Source organism: Thalassophryne amazonica, chromosome 11 (assembly GCF_902500255.1).
Source record: "Thalassophryne amazonica chromosome 11, fThaAma1.1, whole genome shotgun sequence".
Classification (NCBI taxonomy): Eukaryota; Metazoa; Chordata; class Actinopteri; order Batrachoidiformes; family Batrachoididae; genus Thalassophryne; species Thalassophryne amazonica.
The window spans coordinates 27370251-27392583 of NC_047113.1; the positions used below are offsets into that span (position 1 = coordinate 27370251).

The 22333-nt window shown below is 39.2% G+C and overlaps 1 protein-coding gene across 2 annotated transcripts; it reads right to left on the minus strand.

Moving 5' to 3' along the window:
- Positions 1-564: 564 nt before the first annotated feature.
- On the minus strand, positions 565-15618 carry clp1 (cleavage factor polyribonucleotide kinase subunit 1). 2 transcript variants are annotated; one of them, XM_034181646.1, is made up of 6 exons: positions 15555-15618; positions 10392-10686; positions 9588-9695; positions 6085-6204; positions 2511-2648; positions 565-2374 (listed from the first exon to the last, which is right to left on the minus strand). In XM_034181646.1, exons 2-6 carry the CDS (start codon positions 10671-10673, stop codon positions 1688-1690), a joined length of 1335 nt encoding a protein of 444 aa, XP_034037537.1. In that variant the 5' UTR covers positions 10674-10686; positions 15555-15618; the 3' UTR covers positions 565-1687. The 2 variants fall into 2 exon arrangements, with proteins under 2 accessions (XP_034037537.1, XP_034037538.1); XM_034181647.1 differs by having other exon boundaries at positions 15583-15595.
- Positions 15619-22333: the final 6715 nt, after the last annotated feature.

The following is a 22333-nucleotide window of genomic DNA, read 5'->3' on the forward strand; positions in this document are numbered from 1 at the left end:
TGAAACCATAAGAAGTTATTTTAATGTATTAAAAAAATCCTATTAAAAATCATTTGTTCTGCCAGATAATCATACAAAGTCGTTTCAGTGTTGGACTACTTCACAACGAAGACCCAAACTATAAAATGGAACATCACTGTAAACCTGATAAGTTAAAAGAAACAGAAAATGATTACCATAACCATTTAAATTTCATTAACTCAAGTGAATTTTATTGTATTGTAACCTGAGTGATTTGTATTAAACTATCTTATGACCTGATAATTAGGTAAGTCTAATACTCATTGCTGAACTTTGGGGATGCACTAGTTGAGCTTCAAGGCCGCGTTGGTTCATGCAGCACATATCTTGAGTCGTGACATGTGGCCAGTTCATGTCCTAATCAGGGTGTACTGTTCTTGGTAGGTGAGGAGAGGGCATCGGGTGCTATTCAAACCAACCAAGACTTGAACAATCAATCTACTGTACAGGTCAGTGCTCTAGTCCCGGAGATAACACACACCTCCATGGTTTTTGATCATCGATGTTTTTGTTTTGTTTTTAAACAGTCAGGCCTCCTTTTTCATGCTAACCCTCCACAGTTTTGATCAGATGACTACCAGGAATAAAGTGAGGGTTTTTTTTTTCTTCTTTTCTTACATGTATTGCTCAGGGATACTTTCAGTTCCAGAACCAGAGAGGAATCAGTCAACCAATTTTTCAGTTTGTGGGCAACTTGCTCTCCCACGTGATCCAAAGTCACCAAAGGGTCTATCATTTTTGCACCAATGTTTTATTTAGTTAGATACTTATGATTTAGGTTTTCATTTTATGTAAATCTTCATTTTCCCCTTTATTTTACTCATATCTTATTCTGGACGGTGATCACATTTTCTGTCAGTTTATTTTATAGATTACTGAGCAGTATCAGAGTGTATGATATCCCAAATTAAAAAAACAAACATCAGGTAGTATTGTGTGGAATGAAGACACTTTTGCCCATCACAGTTCATGTGGGAGAGCCGGTTTCGTTCAGGAAGAGGTCAATGGATCGATTCCTAACCAGTTATCTACAACAATGTCCTCATACAAGACAGTAAATCCAAAATTGCTCATGGCCTCAAAAATTGTGTGCATGAATACGCACCTGGCTGTAAAAACATTTTTAATTGAATACCTTGGTGGTGGCTCAGTGATTAAAGTACTGACCTGTGCGGAAGGTTACTAGTACACGTCCTGGCTGGGACTGGCACCTGATGCCACCCTCTTGCCTACCAAGCAGTAATACAGCACCTGATTCATAGTTTGGAAGATATAAGGCAGCAAAAAAAGGAACTGGCCATGCTACCTTGGCATGCTGTGACCCAGCATGTGTGCTACTGTAACCAGCATGCTTGTTTACATTTCACTAACTCACATAATAATAAGCAGAGATATTTCAGGTCGAGGAATGTTACGAACAAAAGGAAAACAAGTCAAGCTATTCAGTTCAATATATTAGACAGAATTAATAGAACACAAATAAACCAATTTTATTTTAACTAATGTAGCTACTGATGCTTGCATCATTTGAGTTAATTAAACTTAAACAGTTTAAGTCAATCGGTTTTGTCAAACAGTCAGGTTTTACAGCATTTACCCTCCTTTTGTTTTGCATTTCCTGGTCAAACAGATCCGTTTATTTATCGACTCCATCTTCAAGTGTCACTCACTTCATGTCCATAAAGCGAATGTCCATGATAAGGAGTGTGTGTCTGGGCAGAGGTCTGGGTGCCGGAGACAAGACTTTCATCACTTGTACTTGAGTGTCCACATGTGTCACCACAATGAAGCCGCACACAGGGCTCTCCACTATTTCCTTTCTGGCACCGTCTTCTCCATCCTCTGCACTGCTTATGCTGAGCACGTGATACGTGAGGTCTCTCCCCGGTGTCACAGGCACCAGCTTCAGCTGTGTATCGTCCTGAGACATTCCCAGCGGCAGGCACGAGTCGGGGATGGATGGTGCGCCAATTTTGTAGATGCGGACGTCGGAGAAACGCAGTTCAAAAGAAAAGGGAAAGAAAGATGACCCACGGAAGCCGTAGAAATACTCACGAATCTTATCATCCCGAGATTCCCGACGGCACTCCTTGGATCGCTCCACCACCCCCCCACTCTTAGGTAAGAGGACGACTCTGACAAAGTGTGGAAGGTCTCGTTTGAGTTCATTGTACAGTCTCTCATGGTCCAGCACAAGAACCACGTCCACCTCAAAGGCGGAGGCACAGTGGACCAAAGCTTGGTACCCAGAACCCTTCACCCAGCCGCAGGTGTTGATGATGCAGCCTCCCACGCTGGCTTTCCTGTTCACCTCGCAGCGCTGTGAAAACACCTCAGCCAGGCAGGTTGTCAACTACACAGTGAGACAATGCAACAAAATGAGGAAACAAAGTACACAGAGAGAAATTTATGGCAAGTTTATGTATTAAAAATAAAATAATAAAAAAAATGAACAGCTTTGGAAGTTTCAAAATTTTTTCCCTCCTCACTTTATTGTAAAGTTTGATGTTCGTTCCTGGGGTGGTGGAACCAAAGTGGTATACCAAAGGAGCCTGGACTGAAAAACCTTCTTCTACATCTGCTGGACGTTCAATGCACAGAGCCGACACTGTCCCCGGCAGAGACACCTGGAAAAGACCAAAGGTTCTTTTTATATTTCCCTTGGATATTCAATGGAATATTCTTGGCATTATTTTATGAAATTTCTTATGTGAAACATTTACTTTATGAAGTAACTTTAATGCCTACCAGTGAGTTCCAATTCTAACTCCTGCTCAGTCACACTAGTTTTCCTTTTCAGTGTCACTGATTCATTCTCAGCATGACGTGTCAGCACCATTTATACCATAATGCAGCTTGGTATACTATAATATAGTCTCTCTTATGAATTGACATACATTTATCTCTAATGCCAATTAAAAATAGCCTCATCACAACTTGGAAATCCTCAAAATGATGCTCAAACTATTTTAACATTTTAGTTCTTCCAATTCAAATACAAATCACCACTATCATTAAAGACTGCACTCACCAAATCACTGTATCATTTTGTGGTTCTTGATTTTGCTAATTAAGGTAACAGATTGAAAATAAAGACTAATTTATGCTATTCCATCTCTACAGCTTCGTAGCCATTCAGAGCCCTCTGTGTCGCTGCAAACCCTCTCCGAGCCCCTCGCCACAGCCTGATGTGCACCTACCAAAAATTGAAACTACAGGTCAAAATGACAGAGACTACACCAGTTGTGATTTGTCACTTTTCTGGTTTCACTCTTTCATCTCCTGTCATATTTAGAAGTTTTTGCAGTGCGCACACCGATTACATTTCAATCATGAATCCAACAGAGGAATGTTTAGCAGAAGTAGTCTGTAAATATTGACCAACTTTACAGCAAAGAGTCCAAAAACTACAAAGACACTCAAATGACCAGAAATTCATGGAGGGAAATTACACATAACATTGGTTTGGAGGCTGATGATGGTATAAAGAAGTGGAGGCCGTTGAGGGACAAATTAGTCCAGAACAAGGGAAAAAAAAAAAAAAAGACCAGCAGCAGTGGCAGTGCAAGCAGGAAGAAAGCCCCTGCCTTGTTCTTCACATTGCGCCCCCTACCATTCCAGCGGTAAACTGCATTGTGACAACAACCAACACAATGGAGAACTTCAAAAGGGCCAAGCCCACATCGAAGTGACTGCATGGCCACGGAGTTAAGGAGTTGTAGGAGCATAAATCAGGCTGTCATTTGTAAAACTAGGTCAGGTTGACTTCTTCAGGTCAGGATGAGGAACAAGCTCTGCAATTATGCATGCACACTAATGACAGAATAATGTAGTCTGTATCAATGGCCTTCATACAAGAATATTTTCAGAAATGTCTCTTAAATTTCTCGTACCTTTTCAGTACAGTGGGCTTGTGTCAATGTGCCACACCAGATTCAACAAATGCTGTAAATTACGTGTAAACCACTAGAATTCTGCCTCTATGTAAAGCAATGCATATTCATGAGAAGGCTGAAATAGTATAAATAACACCCCAAAATACAAAGCAAGGCTACAAGCTCTGCCCATACACGCCAGATCTCCAATCAGGACCCTGAGAGCAGCAACATGGGAGTGAGCTTTGCATATGATGAGGGACTAATAAAGGAAATTTTATCTTATATCTTTATCTTAGATTAATATTGTTAACACAGATTAATAAATTTAGGATTACAGTGCTGTGAAAAAGTGTTTTCCCCCTTGACCCTTTACATGTTAGATTCTTATTAGGACATCAAAAAACAAAAGAAAAATTCAGGCCTTGTATATTAGAATTTACAAAATCATGGTCTTTAAACTCACAGAGAAAGTAAATCTCTACAGTTTGATATAAATTAATTAAAAATCTAAAATATAATATAAAATATAAAAATACAGTAATATACAGTTTTCTTCGGACAAGTCAGGATAGATACGTGAACCTTCCCAAGACACTGACTATGTCTTGGACATAGTTGGACATGGATCATTTTGGCTTTTAGAGTTTTAATTAATTTATATCAAACTGTAGAGATTTACTTTCACGGTGAGTTTAAAGAGCACAATTTTGGAAATTATAATATACAAGGCCCGAATTTTTGTTTTGTTTTTTGATGTCCTGATAAAAATCTAACATGTAAAGAGTCAAGGGGGCAAACACTTTTCACAGCACTGTACACCCCAGAATTACCCTAAAGGGCCTTGTTATGAAAAGGTCAAAGGTAAAGCTTTAGGTTTGAGACCCGAAGATCCTTGGTTCAAATCCCAGGCAAACCAGAAAAATCTTTAAGGGCCCTTGGGCAAGGTCCTTGAATCCCTCAGCTGCTCCTGGTGTGCAGTTGAGTGCCTTGCATGGCAACACCATGACATCGGTGTGAGAATGGGTGAATGGCAGGTATCATTGTAAAGCACTTTTTGCAGCATATTACATTTCATATTATACAAGTAAATGGGATAAACACAATTAAGACATGTCATTTATGCAGGATTAGCTGCTTAAAAGTAATGAAATATTCAATCAATTGCTGAAAAACACAGGTTAAAATGATATCAGATTATTTGCACACACTGTTGCAGATCTGGACTGCTCATTAGCGGGTACTTAACCCTTACAAAAGGCACATGCTAAAACATATAGTCTACAAAAAAAAAAAAAGGTCATGGAAGCAAAACGGTGAGTTTATTTGAACTTTAACAACTTTGAACTATCGGTATTTAACAATATGGTACTCACATTATTTTTTATTATGGTTCTGTCACAAATCCATCAAAGTCTTCATCTTCTGTGTCTGAACTGAACAGCTGGTCTTCTAGCTGTGGCCACCTCGTTTTGTTTCTGAGGAAACTCCGTTTGGTCTTTTTAACTTGGCGCAGTTCATTTTCTTGTTTCCTCTTGCAGCTGCTCTATTCCCATGAACAACCGCGTAACTGATAGCCTGCAGTTTGAATTGTGCCTCGTAAGCATGTCTCTTCGCTGGTGCCATTTTCGGGGGTCCTCAGACAAACAAATGTTTTGCAGGATACCTGTAGTATACGGTAACTACCGGAGGAGTGGCGGAGGTAAGTGTACGTACCACGGACTCTTCTCTGATTGGTTTATCGCTGGCAGCGTACGTACTCTACGCTACCAGCGCACGTACTTTATGTATTACGTAATGTTCTCCGATTGGTTTATCGCTGCCAGGGTACGTACTCTACGCTGCTAGCGTACGTACTTTACGTATTACGTCCTTGTGTCAGCGGAAAATGGTCTGATATTCCGACGGTCAAAGACAACAGCAATCGTTTTTACAGATTTTGGAATTCAGTGCGCACATAAGGCCCACCAGATTATAGAGTGCACGGCCGATTTTTGTGAAAATTTAAGGCTTTTAGGTGCGCCTTATGGTGCGGAAAATACGGTATACTAATGAAAAAGCTTTGAATGTTGGAAAATGAATGATGAACAATGGGGTGAATGATGGACGCTCTCTTAAACCGAGCAAATCTGTTAGTACAAGTGGTTTTTGTAATAGGCTGTGTTGTGATAAAGTCACTAAATCTTACCCCACTCTGTCCAACATCCAGTTCCACCAGTGTAGGCCTCCTGCCAACTCTGACAGCATAACTCAGTAGCAATCGGCACACTGTTGACTTTCCAACATCTGTAGGACCCACCACCATCACCTGAAGATGAGAAACAATTCAATGTCCACACAAAAATGCATTTGTATTGTATTCTGACATGTTCCAAGAGCTTTTACAAACAGAAGAGGTACTCGTACATACTGCAACACCCGCAACTTACATGCTTGACACAGATTCTTGCAAATGAATGCTTTGTGATTCAGTGATACCCAATGTCTTTTTCTGTACCTTGTGTGGCCCTGTCATTTGATAAATTCTATCCAAAACTGCCCTTTTTAACCTTGACTAACACAGAACCTTCCCAACATTAATCCATATATACTCCAACCTGCTTGAGCTAAACCCTTATGAGTTTGACCTTGCAAGGACACCGAGGTCAAGACTCATGTGACCAATCGAAAGATATGACTTCATATTAACTTTGTAATATAACCACAGGTATATCTTCAACTGCTTCCTTGAAATAGCCATTCAATATACGAGGCCTGTTAGAAAAGTATCCGACCTTTTTTATTTTTTTCAAAAACCTGAAAAATGATCTGGTCATTTCAGCATGTTGATGGCCGACCGGAGCGTGGCTCACACTCCACCGTTGTGCGGCCGTCTTTAAACCGGTTGTACCGCTCCTTAATCTGTGTGATGCCCATAGGATCGTCACCAAAAGCCGTCTGAATAATCCGAATGGTTTCCACCTGGCTGTTGCCCAGTTTCTGGCAAAATTTGATGCAGTCGCGCTGCTCCAGTCGTTCCGCCATTTCCTTGCAAAGAAAAAACGAGAGACTCCACCCATCCTCACACAAAGGCTGCTTACCAGCAAATGACGCAATTGACAGGCGTGAAAAAATTCACACATGTGCATGAAGGTTCAAGGTTGGCTCATGCAAGCACATGTGATTCAAATCCATCAGGTTTTTGAAAAAAATAAAAAGGTCAGATACTTTTCTAACAGACCTCGTATCCCCTATATATCAGCATTTTGTGAAACATTTCCCTTTGGCTGGTGACCTTTACTTCTAACTGAATTTTCTTAAAACCATATCACAAGTGACTGTATTTTGTTTTTATATACACTAGAAGCAGCTCTTTCCTGCTTTGAGTTGATCACCTTAAAAGTTGGATTAGCTGATCTTTAAGTCTGCGAAGATGCAGTGCATCCAGAAAGTATTCACAGCGCTTCACTTTTTACACATTTTATTATATTACAGCCTTATTCCAAAATGGATGAAATTATTTTTCCTCAAAATTCTACACACAATATCCCATAATAATGTGAAAAAAGTTTGCTTGGTGGTGCTTTTTACAAGGCACCACCCTACAGTGAAGCATGGTGGTGGCAGCATCATACTGTGGGGATGTTTTCAGTGGCAAGGAACTGGGAGACTAGTCAGGATTGAGGGAAAGATGAATGCAGCAATGTTCAGAGACATCTTGGATGAAAACCTGCTCCAGACTGCTCTTGACCTCAGACTGGGGCGACAGACCATCTTTCAGCAGGACAATGACCCTAAGCACACAGTCGAGATATCAAAGGAGTGGCTTCAGGACAACTCTGTGAATGTCCTTGAGTGGCCCAACCAGAGCCCAGACCTGAATCTGATTGAATATTTCTGGAGAGATCTGAAAATGGCTGTGCACTGACGCTCCCCATCCAACCCAATGGAGCTTAAGAAGTGCTGCAAAAAGGAATGGGCAAAACTGTCCAAGATAGGTGCACCAAGCTTGTGGCATCATATTCAAGAAGATTTGAGGCTGTAATTGCTGCCAAAAATGCATCAACAAAGTACTGAGCAAAGGGTGTGAATACTTACTTATGTGATTTTAGTTATTCATGTTTAATACATTTGCAAAAATCCCCCCCCCCCCCCCCAACAAAAAACGTTTTGTCATTATGGGGTGTTGTGAGTAGAATTTTGTTGGACTGATAAGAAATTAACGACACTACCAACACATAAGTGTCATATAAGTGTCAAACAGTTACCAAATATTTAACTGGTATGATAAACACAAAATTCACCGCAATGTCATTCAATACAGGTTAAACAGCAGGCTATCAATAGGTGAGGAATGTGACTACTTCCCTGGGATAAATCCCAACTCTTTATGACAAACGAAGCAGGTTTGTTAGCGTACAAAAGGTGTGTCCCTCCCTTACACGGGCCTGACGGCTGAAAGTCTCCTCCGAAAGACTAGGCAACTGGAACAAAATACCTTACCCAAAGGTATAATTGTTGTGAATGGGACTCGAACAGGTACCAACTTAAAATCTAATAAAAAGATTAATCTCTTTAAGAAAACTTATAATGCGTGAATGTGAAACATCTCTAAACAATGTCTTAAGCTCAGGAATGTCATAAAAATTCACCCGAATGTGAACAAAATCAACAGTCAAGCAGGACATGTTTCACTGTAAACATGCAATTACACGGTAAACAATAAGGCGGGGCGCCCGCTGCAAGTAAATATGCAGAATTTTGTTGGAAGAAATTAATTTATTCCTCTTTGGAAAAAGGCTGTAACATAGCAAAATGTGATAAAAGTTAAGTGCTGTGAATACTTTCCGAATGCACCGTATTGCTATTCAATGAAATCTGTTTTGTAATGTGCATTTTCATGGATGAAATAATTTAACCTTTTATGAAACATTGGTCTTTTTTTGAGCAACTTCCATCTAAATGACGTTCCCAAAAGTAATTTTTAGTGACCAAAAATACTACTATATAGGAAAATTAGTTGGCTTCAAATTTACACATCGTCATGTTCATGATGATAAAAACAATCGTATTATAGATTTTTTCCAAATAGCTCTTTTAGGAACAAAAGACACCAACTCCTTGTATTAATTTTTGCATTTATGTAACGCTTTTCCATCTGCATCAGATGCTCAAAGCACTTTACAAATAATGCCTCACATTCAATGAGTTCCTTCTGCTTCTCCCTTTTTTCACTTAGGGTCACCACAGCAGATCTGAGATGGACCTGCATGTTTATTGGGTGCAAGTTTTAAAGCAGATGTCCTTCCTGATGTAACTCTACATTAGGTGGAGAATGGGCACGGGTGGTCGTGAATGGGGACCCTTCTGCTCTGGAAACAAGCGCACTAACGGCTTCATGCTGTAAACTATACGCAAGGGAAAAGTATGCTTGCTGCCATGGCTATACAAAAATCTGACAGTGCCATCAACCCAGCAATCAAATCCTCTGCTTGACTATTGAATTACAGTGAAGGACTTTACAATTTAAAGGCCGTCCCAAGTGATGTCATCAGGAAGAATCGAAGCTATGTTGTAGCATGGATGCAATCTTGTAGGAAGTAAGCTTTCATTAGATACTCATACTTTGCCATTTTGTTGAAATACAGGGCATTCCTTCCATCCTCTCTCCAAACCATCCCCCTTCCCAAAAAGGAGATAACACAAACCCACTCTTGGTCCTCTCTCATTGTCACGTTCTGCTTGTTTTCTCATCTGTTCCAGTGCAGCATGTGTGTTCAGGTAGAGCAGCATAGGGGTATCCTTGGAGATGTATACTACCTGTTGTGGTGAGGAAAAGATATTATATTTGACTCTCTGCTTCATAAATTGTCAAACATACTGATCCACACCCTTTCCCATTCAACTGATTTGGAAAAGGCATCCACACTTTTGACCTGTACTGTATAGTCATTTAAATTCTTTTAAATGAATGAAATAAATAAATAAATAAATAAAAAAAATAAATAAAAATAAAAAATAAATAAATTTACAGAGCTGATGAAAAGTACTGCCTTGGACTCATGTTTTTATTTTTATGAATATCATTCAAGATTAAATATTCAAACTTCAAATAAGTAAAGCAAAAGATGCTCTGCAATCTGACAGAGAACACAAACCTCCACAAGATTGGAAATCGGTAAAAGCACAAAATTCAGAATATTTAAGAGTGTAAGGATTCATTGTGTGTGTTGGGGAAAGACATGAAGCACAGATCATCCAGGCCAGGATTCAAACCTGGGGATGCTAAAGAGAAAGCATCTTTTTAAGAAATATAACCCCTCAACAACTCATAAATCATAACTACTCATATTTTGTACTAGTCAACATACAATCATATTCACAAATGCTTTATTCATTTATTTAAATTCTTATGCCACAAAACAAAAATATGTCAAAGTCCAAGGGATGATAATACTTTCTGAAAAACACTACAGACACATACCAGATGGACAGAGATGGCATGGCAATATTTACCTCTGGTTTTCCATATAGGTTTATGCTGCAGCCATGCCAAGTGAAAACAGCTATCTTAGAGCCTGGTCCAAATGTGTACTTCTTGTTACGGTTGAGCTCTGAGCCAAAGACCTCCGCCATTCCTGTGAGTAGCTCCATTTCAACTTGCTCTGCTCCTTCACCTGCCTCCACTTCAAACCGAAGTTCTGTCTCCTTCTCCAGGTCATGCCTGGTGCCAGTTTTTCCAGGTAATGCAGCTTCCTCACCCAGCTTCTCTGCAACAGTTGCTGCCATGACTGACATGAATATTGGTTAGCTGTGAAGGCATGATAAGAAAACATTACATGCATATAATATGCTAAGGTATACAATATTGTCTAAATACTGCAGTTCCCACCCTGGGGTCTGAGCCCCATTTATGGAGGCGCCAAAGATCACAGAGGGTGCCCAGGGATTTTTCCCCTCTGAGGTCATCAAAAAAGTTCACTACTTAAAAAAGTTATAAAAACACATTTGCTTGACAGTGAAATCATAAAGATCATTTTATTGTAAGAATCAAAGCAAAAGGGGAAAAAATCAATCACTTTGCTCTTTCAGCAGGCTCAGCCTTTCTTAGGTACAAATAGGGGGCTTTGAAGAAAAAAGGTTGGGAACTACTGCATTGTGGGATGTAACTATACTGCTGGTAAAGTATTTGCTTTGAGGAATTCCATTACAAAGCCGTGAGTTTGCTTCATGAGAGCTTACAAATGACATTAGGAGGAAGTGCATTGCACAAGGTTTGAAATTATAGCTCAAATCAATAGAAAATGGGAACTCAGAATTTTCTAGGAAAAAAAAAACACAATTAAGCCTAATTTATTAATTTTTACAATAAAACCTCTCCACTGTCTCATGAAGGAAAACCAAGTACAACATTCTAACAAATGTTGGTATTGACAACTGACAACAGATCTGCATTGAGTGTTTTCTGTCCAGCAGATATCCAGTGTTAAAAATTTAGTGTTAATCTCAAGGTTTGAAATTGTAGTTCAAGTCAATGGGAAAACAACTTTTCTAGGAAAAATACATAGCCAAGTGTAATTTATATATATTTTTATGGTAAAACCATCAGTCTTACTAATGGCTTATGTTGGCAAACCAAGTAAAAAGATTCTAAATGCAAGAAATGCTGGTATTGATAACTGACACAGCAGATCTGTTTTCTGTCCAGCAGATATCCAGCAAAACTTAAGTGTTAATTTTTGTTGTTGGTGGTGGTGTTGTTGTTAATCTTTGGCATCACCACAGAAAGTGCCACGGTGTCCTGTTGCCCCATGTGGAGCAAAGTTTTAAATGGTTTACACACGAGGCAAATTTTGAAATTTCCAATTCAAGATTGTGAATCCATTATCTGAATACAGTTATTTGCCCAGATCTGGATCACGTTTTTGAAAGTTCTGCTATACGGAGTCATAATGCAACTGAATATCCTTTATGGGGTATTGTTGTATTGGGTATTTGGATGTTATCTAGCTGAAAAAATCAGGATGGGGTAGCCATTCTACTTAAAGTGTGAAGCCACATTATGTGTGTGCAAATATTTGCCAGAAATGGATCACTTTGCCCGGTTATGGATCATGACACTCTGTGTCACTTTGGGGGCATTCCTGGCATCTGGCTGGAGCCCTTCTAATGCAGAATGATACACACTTTGCCTGAAAATGTATTTTGAACACAAAATGATATAAATTATACTTATCAAATGAGAATTTACTTAGTTTCAGAAGGCACCGTTATACGTTTTTACGAGCAAAAAATTGTTTTGAAATACCTTCAAAACCTGCATTATTTGGTCCATATATGGTCAGTAAAAAGTTGCTAAACTGAAATAAGTTATTGAGATTCCACATTATTTCTGAAAAACCATAAATGTGCTGTGTTGCAAGAGCTCTCATAACAAAAGATCAACTTATTTCTCTATAGTACTACACTGTATATAACTGGAAACAGCGTGTATCCACCATTCAACCTTCATGAACAAAATAATGCTTATTTTAAAGGGTTATTAGCTCACTTCATGTTTTATTTATATTGTTAGAAATGGTAGGAGGGTTTTTAACTGTGTGGAGGTGAGATTTCTCCCGAATTAAAAAGTAGAACCTCCCACATTCATGCTCATTCGTAATGTTGATATGACCCCCAAACAGTGGTGGGCACAGATAACCAAAAAATTAACTTCAGTAACAGATAATCAGATAACTGACAAGTTATCTTTGATAAAGATAAACCAATAAACAACCCAAAAATGTATCGGAAGTTACAGATACCTGATAAATTCCAGTATTGTCTCTGGTACATTTGCAACTACTAACAAGCTGAATTTGAGTTTTAACACCACGATAGCTTTTGGAAGCATCAAAAACGACAACAGACCCAAACAATCAGCCTGCACTTCTATATTTGAACATCCTGCCCCTGTTGGAAGCTCTTGTTTGTGAACTACACAGCTTCCAGCACAGAAGCAAGGTGAGAGCAGCCACAAAGCTAGCTCTCTACCAATCACAACGCTCCGGTCAGGCAGAGGTCTTGGAAAATAAAGTCATGCTGACTTATGGTTTGGTGTGAATACTGATAGAATAACTCCATTAATGTCAATTCTGTAATTTGTACAAAGTTAAAATATAACATATATCTTTTAATGTTGAATAATGCACTAATTCTGAGGTTTTGTAACAAACAGACAGATCGCAAAGGATTCTGGGTAAAAGTGCCTCTGCTAAACACTGATTGGTTCAGTCATTCATTATCTAAACCAACACGTTAATGTGATGTGTGTCGTGTGTTGGTGTTTACAGATAAATGTGCTTTTGTAAAATATTCCATTTTTTATTTGTAAAAACAGGCATTTTTACAGAGCCCTGGAAGTGTCATAGCAAAATGTTTTGCATGTGGAGAGAATGTGTGATCATTTTATTAGTGCCGTGCGCACACTTTATGATATACACACGTTTTATGATGTTGTAAAACATGCACTCAATATTGTCTTGACACATAAATGTTGGCTTTACACTGTGCGAGTTTTGGCCCTTTTTCAGATGATTTTTCATTCGTGCGAGAATTTTTTGGACTGAGTTTCAAGTTAACCGTGCGTCCTGCATCGTGTAGTGTACATGGAGTAACAAGCTGCGTTTAACATCTCACGACCACTTCCTGATTGCCGATCGTATGTTCAGATGAAAATCAAACCTGTCTGATATTATTGTGGTCGGCCGTGTGAGGGTATCCTGCTGCTGAAGAGCTACAAGCGTCCAACCGCTCACACTGTGCATGTGCAAACACTGCAGAGCTGTCTTGTAATTTTTTTTTTTTTGTTTTGTTTTTAAACTTTGATGTCTCCCATCGAGAGTCTTTGTAAATTATGTTTGAAAAAAAGCTTACATTTTTCTTCTGGAAACACGAGTTCGACGTGTGGTTTTTGAACGTACAATGTGTGTGAGAACATAAATCGGGGGCTCTGAACTTTTACACCGTGCGGTTCTGTTGTACAATTTGAACTGAAACCGAGTACATTGATTAAAAATATCATACAGTGTCTGCTCAGCTTCAGGACGAATACTGCCATGAACACTACTGGCCAGTAGATGGCAGCAGAGGCATTGAACACTTGCCAAAACAAAATTCCAGATAATCCATGTCTGCCACATTTAAGATGCATGGAATTTAACAAATGCAAATACAATAACAACGTCTATAAACCCAGAGAATATATTCACGAGCGTTTTAGGCACTAGAGTTTAATGCTGTTGTCCGTGGAGCCTGAACAGAGTGTCTGAAATGCATTTGTCCTGTCGTGAAAGTACTGAGATTACCCTATCCTACCCATAATTCACTGCTGGGCACAGCATGTGCTCACTAAAACCTTAAAAATTAGCACATTACTTTAAAACTAAAACATATATCTGATATTTTCACTTTATAAAACTTCAGACATGACAGTAATTTTAAATAACCTGTCCAAAATTAGTTTGGTTAAAATTTGAACCATAAGTTAAAAATGTATGCCTTTGGATGACTTCACATGTTGTTAAAGGAAAAGATTTTTTTTGTGACCAGTTGTCCTTTGCCTACAGAGGATAGAGCGGTTTCTTCTGGAAGCAGCTCTCTTCTGTTTGCAGAGGGTGGAACTATACATCTGTTAGGAAACTTTTAACAGGTAGGTGCTCAACTGATTTTAAATTTTAAAAATGTTTGCCACTGTTCAGCTTTGTTTACTACGTTATCAGTCTAAAAGTTATCGGACAAAAATTTATCAGAAGATAATTAGTCCAATAATGGTTTTTAAAGTTATCTAAAGATAATCCAATAATGAAAACATTATCTTTGATAATGTTTGATTATCGGATTAACAGAACTGTGCCCACCACTGCCCCCAAAGTACACATGGCTCACAAGTACTGACACGAGGCTGCTGCTTCAGTGATCCACAACCGGAAAATTTTCGCGTCAGAGATAAATGCATGCAACAATTAAATAGCAAGACATAACACACTGACATTTTCTACCCAAGTAAGTATTTTCCCACTCTAGAACCAATGACACCAAATGGCTAATTCACCTTTGCTACTTCTTAGAGATCGTCACTTTCACACTTGCAGGAATGAATGAGTCAGAAAACGCGCGCACACCACGGAGACTGGATGTTTTGATTCCTCTGCCGATCACAAAGAGGGTTGGATCCGGTCGAGCTTGTGGTCGTTTGTAGACAAAACATGTCTTTCCATTGGTGCCTACCAAATATTAGCTTATTTGCGCTGATTACGAGAAACGGCGGCGCAAATACTACAGCAGTGATCGGGAACTGGGCAAATGACTGTGCTATAAAGTGGTGCAGACTATCTCAGCCTTTGAGATCTGGATGAGGTTGCTGGACGCCCCTGGATTGAGACAGAGACTGCGAACCAACTCTAAAAACGAAACAGACGTGTGTTTTAGATGTAATGATTTTGTTTTACCCTTCTTTTATTAAATAATGGTTGCTGTTTACTAAACTGCTAAGCAGGAGCTAGCATAATTCAACACAGCCGAAATTAACTACAAACGACGAAATACCACTATACGTACACGCCAAGTGATAATAATCTCGTCGCATAACGTTTAAACTGACTCTTAAATACATCCAGAAACGTGTAATAGACTACTTACCAACAATGAACTATAGTTCAGTGTTTACCAACTAACTTCACGGTGACGGCTCCGAGTGACGGCGTGTATCCGGTCGCGCCGATGACGTCACAACTATGTCGTAAACACATCTGATCATTGGCTGGTTCCCCGGAGGAGGAGGGGACCAGCTTTTATATTTCGCCTGTTTGTTTAAAAAAATAATAATAATAAAATAAAAGTGTGAAATATAAAAGCCAAAACAAACATTAAAAAAAAAAATCTGTCTTTCCATGTTTCAAATATTCAGGCCACTTTTCCATCCCGCACTACCAAGGACGACCCCATACACAGCCGCACCGTCATCAGGTCAGAGCCGGTGTGAGGAAAGTAACTGGTCCAGATGGAGTCACCGGAAGGCTTCTTAATGCCTATGCAGATCAATTGGCATCCAGCTTCCACTAATCATCCTTGAGATGTTCCTACACCTTAATTTGAGTCACCTGGGGTAAATTCAGTTGATTGGACATGATTTGGAAAGGCACACACCTGTCTTTTTTTTTACTTTCTCAAAACTTTATTTCAACAAATACAACAACAAACAAACGAACAAAACACAAGGACAGAGATATAGAAGAAAAATAATTTTAAAAAGTTCCTTATGGAAGGCGTCAGCATTTTTTGTGTGTGTGTGTGTGTTCGACAAAATTGTTCGTTTTCGCTTCACACCTTCTTTACATTGGTACTTTTTTTTTTTTTTGATTGAGAAGTTGCACAACACAGCGTATTTTACACCTGTCTACATATCTGTCTGTGCACTAACACTCCCCATCCAACGTGATGGAGTTTGAGAGGTGCTGCAAAGATGAATGGGAAAAACTGCCCAAAGATGGGTGCACCAAGTTTGTGGCATCATATTCAAGAAGACTTGAGGCTGTAATTGCTGTCAAAGGTGCATCAACAAAGCATTGAGCAAAGGTTGTGAATACTTATGTATGTGATTTTACTTCATTTTGGAATAAGGCTGTAACATAAAATGTGGAAAAATTGAAGCGCTGTGAATACTTTCTGGATGCACTGTGGTTATAATGTTAAAAATTGGAATCCTATAAAACTGATCAGCAGGGGCGTAGCACCAAATTCTGGGCCCTAGGTACTAGCCATATTGAAGACCCCCCCACACTGTTCTTTTTTATTAACGCAAACACCAAATTTATAATGCGTAGTCAAACCAGGTCTAAATCATGTACAGTGGTCCCTCACTATATCGCAGTTCACCTTTCGCGGCCTTGCAGTTTCGCAGATTTTTTTTAGTGCAATTTTGCATGCTTTTTTTTTTTTAAACAGCGCATTGTGTTCTGCGTCCTCATCAGACGGGGCCGGTCAGCATCACCGCAATTGCTCTCACTGCCTCCGATGCGGGCAGTGAGTCAGTGAGATGCTGAGTCTGCGGGCTCGGTAAGCGCTGCAGCGGGCCACTCACACCGCCCCACTGTCTGCTGTGCGGAGTTGCAGCCAAAATCTGGCAACAGGTCCAGAGACTACGCTCGCTGTTGTGATGCAGAGCGCTCCAGTAGCCCGCAAGGATAGAATTCAGCAGCGCTGCATGGTCTCAGTAACCGCAACCGCAGAGCTCTGTGGCCACTGAGATAAGTTTGTATCTTTTTAATGACTTTCTTTGCAGGTCCCGCATCCATCCCGCAACGGTAACACTGGAGGCAGTGAGCGAAGGGAGAGCACGCGCATTGTGTTCTGCGTGTGTGTTTATAAGAATCTTCTTGCCCAGAAGAATAAAAGGGCGCCAACAACTACCCATAACTGTGTTCTTCACTCGGAAAAAGACACCTGCACTGAGGTGACATTCAGTGGAAAAACACGCTGTGGAGCGGCGCCAGGACAAAGAGGCGCCATCAGAGGAACTGTGAAATACTGGTCAGTCACTATTAATAATTTCCTATGTGTCCAACCTCGTAGGTTCATCGTTAAAATTAAATTTGTTAGTTCTAAAAGCCATCATAATTATTTATAGGAAAATGTTCTATTTTTATTTCTCAAACAAATGTTTGGGCCTGAAAACAGGTTTTGATCTTTGGTTTCATTCTATAATACTGGACGTATTTTTCTACTAAGGTTTGAACTTTGAGAGTGTTTACACAGGAGAGAAAAGTGAGAAAATGTGTGTAGTGAGGGGTTTTACAGCCTTAAAACATCTATAATTGTAAAAAATAACGCTGACTACTTTGCAGATTTCACCTATGGTGGGCTATTTTTAGAACGTAACTCCCGCGATAAACGAGGGACCACTGTATACCTTAGATCACACCTGGGAGTCAGAACCCTTTTTAAAGTTGGGGGAGCAATATTGAGTTGGGGGGTCTGGGGGACCAAATTGCACCATTTTCTAGAAAAATGGTGCAATTTGGTGCATTCCTGTGCATTTTAGCAGACGGGAATGCGCCAAATTGCACAATTCCCATCTAAATGCACAGGAACGCACTAAATTGCACCATTTTTCTAGAAAATGGTGCAATTTGGTCCCTCAGACCCCCCAACTCAATATACGAGTAGCTAGCTTTCAAGCTCACCTCTCTTTTCAAAGAATTTGGTTAGCAGCTGCTTTCCCTCATTTAGTTTTCTTTCCCTGTCCTTTTTTCTTTTTTGAAATCCGTACTTTGATTTTTTAGGAAAGACATATTTTATTTCAGCCTAAACACTAGGGCCACAACTAACGATTATTTTAGAAATCAATTCATCGGTCGATTATTATTTTTTGATTAATTGTTTTGTTTTTTAACTTACATGTGAGTTTTGCCATTATTTCTTTGAGTTATAATTAAAAGGCCTTTATCACGCAACATCAATGTTTGACCTTGTAACAAAGTTATGATTTCATATTCTCGTCAAAAACATACTTGGAGTAGTGTTTTATTTTGCACATACTCATACATACATCACCAACACACCACAAAGAGATTTCTATCAGGTTTCACCCGATTATGAGCATTTTAGATGCCTACAGCAACTATCTCAACCACTGACAACATATTACAGCAAGAGTCCACAAAACAATTTTAAAGGCCTGACACAAGTGTAATGTTATATTTAATAAGTTATTTTCATGAAAAAAGACAAATGTGCAGTTTACTGCATTTTATTTTTTTTTCTTGTGTAAAAACACAGCTTAGATGTGGTTTGACCAAACAGTCATTAAACTTAAATAAAACAGGGAGGAAGTTGCAGGTTTAAGAGTCACTAGGTGTTCACAGGAAAGTTATTTCTATATTTATTTATGTTCATTGTTAGTTGGTTTAATCTTTTCTGTTTTATCAGATTCTTTTTGTCCGTTTCTCTTTCTTTTGTCCGATATACAACCCCTGGCAAAAATTATGGAATCACCGGCCTCGGAGGATGTTCATTCAGTTGTTTAATTTTGTAGAAAAAAAGCAGATCACAGACATGACACAAAACTAAAGTCATTTCAATCAATCAATCAATCAATTTTTTTATATAGCGCCAAATCACAACAAACAGTTGCCCCAAGGCGCTTTATATTGTAAGGCAAGGCCATACAATAATTATGTAAAACCCCAACGGTCAAAACGACCCCCTGTGAGCAAGCACTTGGCTACAGTGGGAAGGAAAAACTCCCTTTTAACAGGAAGAAACCTCCAGCAGAACCAGGCTCAGGGAGGGGCAGTCTTCTGCTGGGACTGGTTGGGGCTGAGGGAGAGAACCAGGAAAAAGACATGCTGTGGAGGGGAGCAGAGATCGATCACTAATGATTAAATGCGGAGTGGTGCATACAGAGCAAAAAGAGAAAGAAACAGTGCATCATGGGAACCCCCAGCAGTCTACGTCTATAGCAGCATAACTAAGGGATGGTTCGGGGTCACCTGATCCAGCCCTAACTATAAGCTTTAGCAAAAAGGAAAGTTTTAAGCCTAATCTTAAAAGTAGAGAGGGTGTCTGTCTCCCTGATCTGAATTGGGAGCTGGTTCCACAGGAGAGGAGCCTGAAAGCTGAAGGCTCTGCCTCCCATTCTACTCTTACAAACCCTAGGAACTACAAGTAAGCCTGCAGTCTGAGAGCGAAGCGCTCTATTGGGGTGATATGGTACTACGAGGTCCTTAAGATAAGATGGGACCTGATTATTCAAAACCTTATAAGTAAGAAGAAGAATTTTAAATTCTATTCTAGAATTAACAGGAAGCCAATGAAGAGAGGCCAATATGGGTGAGATATGCTCTCTCCTTCTAGTCCCCGTCAGTACTGTAGCTGCAGCATTTTGAATTAACTGAAGGCTTTTTAGGGAACTTTTAGGACAACCTGATAATAATGAATTACAATAGTCCAGCCTAGAGGAAATAAATGCATGAATTAGTTTTTCAGCATCACTCTGAGACAAGACCTTTCTGATTTTAGAGATATTGCGTAAATGCAAAAAAGCAGTCCTACATATTTGTTTAATATGCGCTTTGAATGACATATCCTGATCAAAAATGACTCCAAGATTTCTCACAGTATTACTAGAGGTCAGGGTAATGCCATCCACAGTAAGGATCTGGTTAGACACCATGTTTCTAAGATTTGTGGGGCCAAGTACAATAACTTCAGTTTTATCCGAGTTTAAAAGCAGGAAATTAGAGGTCATCCATGTCTTTATGTCTGTAAGACAATCCTGCAGTTTAGCTAATTGGTGTGTGTCCTCTGGCTTCATGGATAGATGAAGCTGGGTATCATCTGCGTAACAATGAAAATTTAAGCAATACCGTCTAATAATACTGCCTAAGGGAAGCATGTATAAAGTGAATAAAATTGGTCCTAGCACAGAACCTTGTGGAACTCCATAATTAACTTTAGTCTGTGAAGAAGATTCCCCATTTACATGAACAAATTGTAATCTATTAGACAAATATGATTCAAACCACCGCAGCGCAGTGCCTTTAATACCTATGGCATGCTCTAATCTCTGTAATAAAATTTCATGGTCAACAGTATCAAAAGCAGCACTGAGGTCTAACAGAACAAGCACAGAGATGAGTCCACTGTCCGAGGCCATAAGAAGATCATTTGTAACCTTCACTAATGCTGTTTCTGTACTATGATGAATTCTAAAACCTGACTGAAACTCTTCAAATAGACCATTCCTCTGCAGATGATCAGTTAGCTGTTTTACAACTACCCTTTCAAGAATTTTTGAGAGAAAAGGAAGGTTGGAGATTGGCCTATAATTAGCTAAGATAGCTGGGTCAAGTGATGGCTTTTTAAGTAATGGTTTAATTACTGCCACCTTAAAAGCCTGTGGTACATAGCCAACTAACAAAGATAGATTGATCATATTTAAGATCGAAGCATTAAATAATGGTAGGGCTTCCTTGAGCAGCCTGGTAGGAATGGGGTCTAATAAACATGTTGATGGTTTGGATGAAGTAACTAATGAAAATAACTCAGAACAATCGGAGAGAAAGAGTCTAACCAAATACAGGCATCACTGAAAGCAGCCAAAGATAACGATACGTCTTTGGGATGGTTATGAGTAATTTTTTCTCTAATAGTTAAAATTTTGTTAGCAAAGAAAGTCATGAAGTCATTACTAGTTAAAGTTAATGGAATACTCAGCTCAATAGAGCTCTGACTCTTTGTCAGCCTGGCTACAGTGCTGAAAAGAAACCTGGGGTTGTTCTTATTTTCAATTAGTGATGAGTAGAAAGATGTCCTAGCTTTACGGAGGGCTTTTTTTTATAGAGCAACAGAGTCTTTTTCCAGGCTAAGTGAAGATCTTCTAAATTAGTGAGACGCCATTTCCTCTCCAACTTACGGGTTATCTGCTTTAAGCTACGAGTTTGTGAGTTATACCACGGAGTCAGGCACTTCTGATTTAAAGCTCTCTTTTTTAGAGCTACAGCATCCAAAGTTGTCTTCAATGAGGATGTAAAACTATTGACGAGATACTCTATCTCACTTACAGAGTTTAGGTAGCTACTCTGCACTGTGTTGGTATATGGTATTAGAGAACATAAAGAAGGAATCATATCCTTAAACCTAGTTACAGCGCTTTCTGAAAGACTTCTAGTGTAATGAAACTTTTACTGACTGCCACAATTATTTTTCCTGATTTCTTATAGTGTTTCTTAAAGCCAGAAAGTTGCCATTTGAAATGACTTTAGTTTTGTGTCATGTCTGTGATCTGCTTTTTTTCTACAAAATTAAACAACTGAATGAACATCCTCCGAGGCCGGTGATTCCATAATTTTTGCCAGGGGTTGTATAAATAAAAATAAATGAATAAAATATTACAATTTGTAATACATTTGACTCTTTTATGACAACAAACGCTGTTGTGCCGCCTGTGCGGCTGGACTAAACCATTGTGCAGGGGTGTAAGGGCCCTCAGAGATCTTTCAATATTATTGTTAGAGCAGAATTATGTTTTGCAACATTTATACATTCATTCTAATTCTATTTTTTTACAACATGAATTGTATGAACATTAATAACATGCAACACAAAAATGTATTTAATGCCAGTTTTTGTGCCCCCCCCCCCATGCTCTGGGCCCTGGGTACATAGTACCCTTTGCCCCCCCCCAGTCCGACACCCCTGCTGATAAGAACTAAAATGATACACTTTTATGGCTTTAATTGCAAGCATTATCACCATAAACAATTCTATAAAAGTTTCTAAAATAAAAACATCAATAACTTAGGTTTCCTTGGTGTCCTTTCAATCTTTTCCAACTTGTTTCTTACCAAAGTGACTTTTTTTTAAATGTATTTGAAAGAGCCATTTGCCTTTACGAAAACAAATAATCAACCACAGAA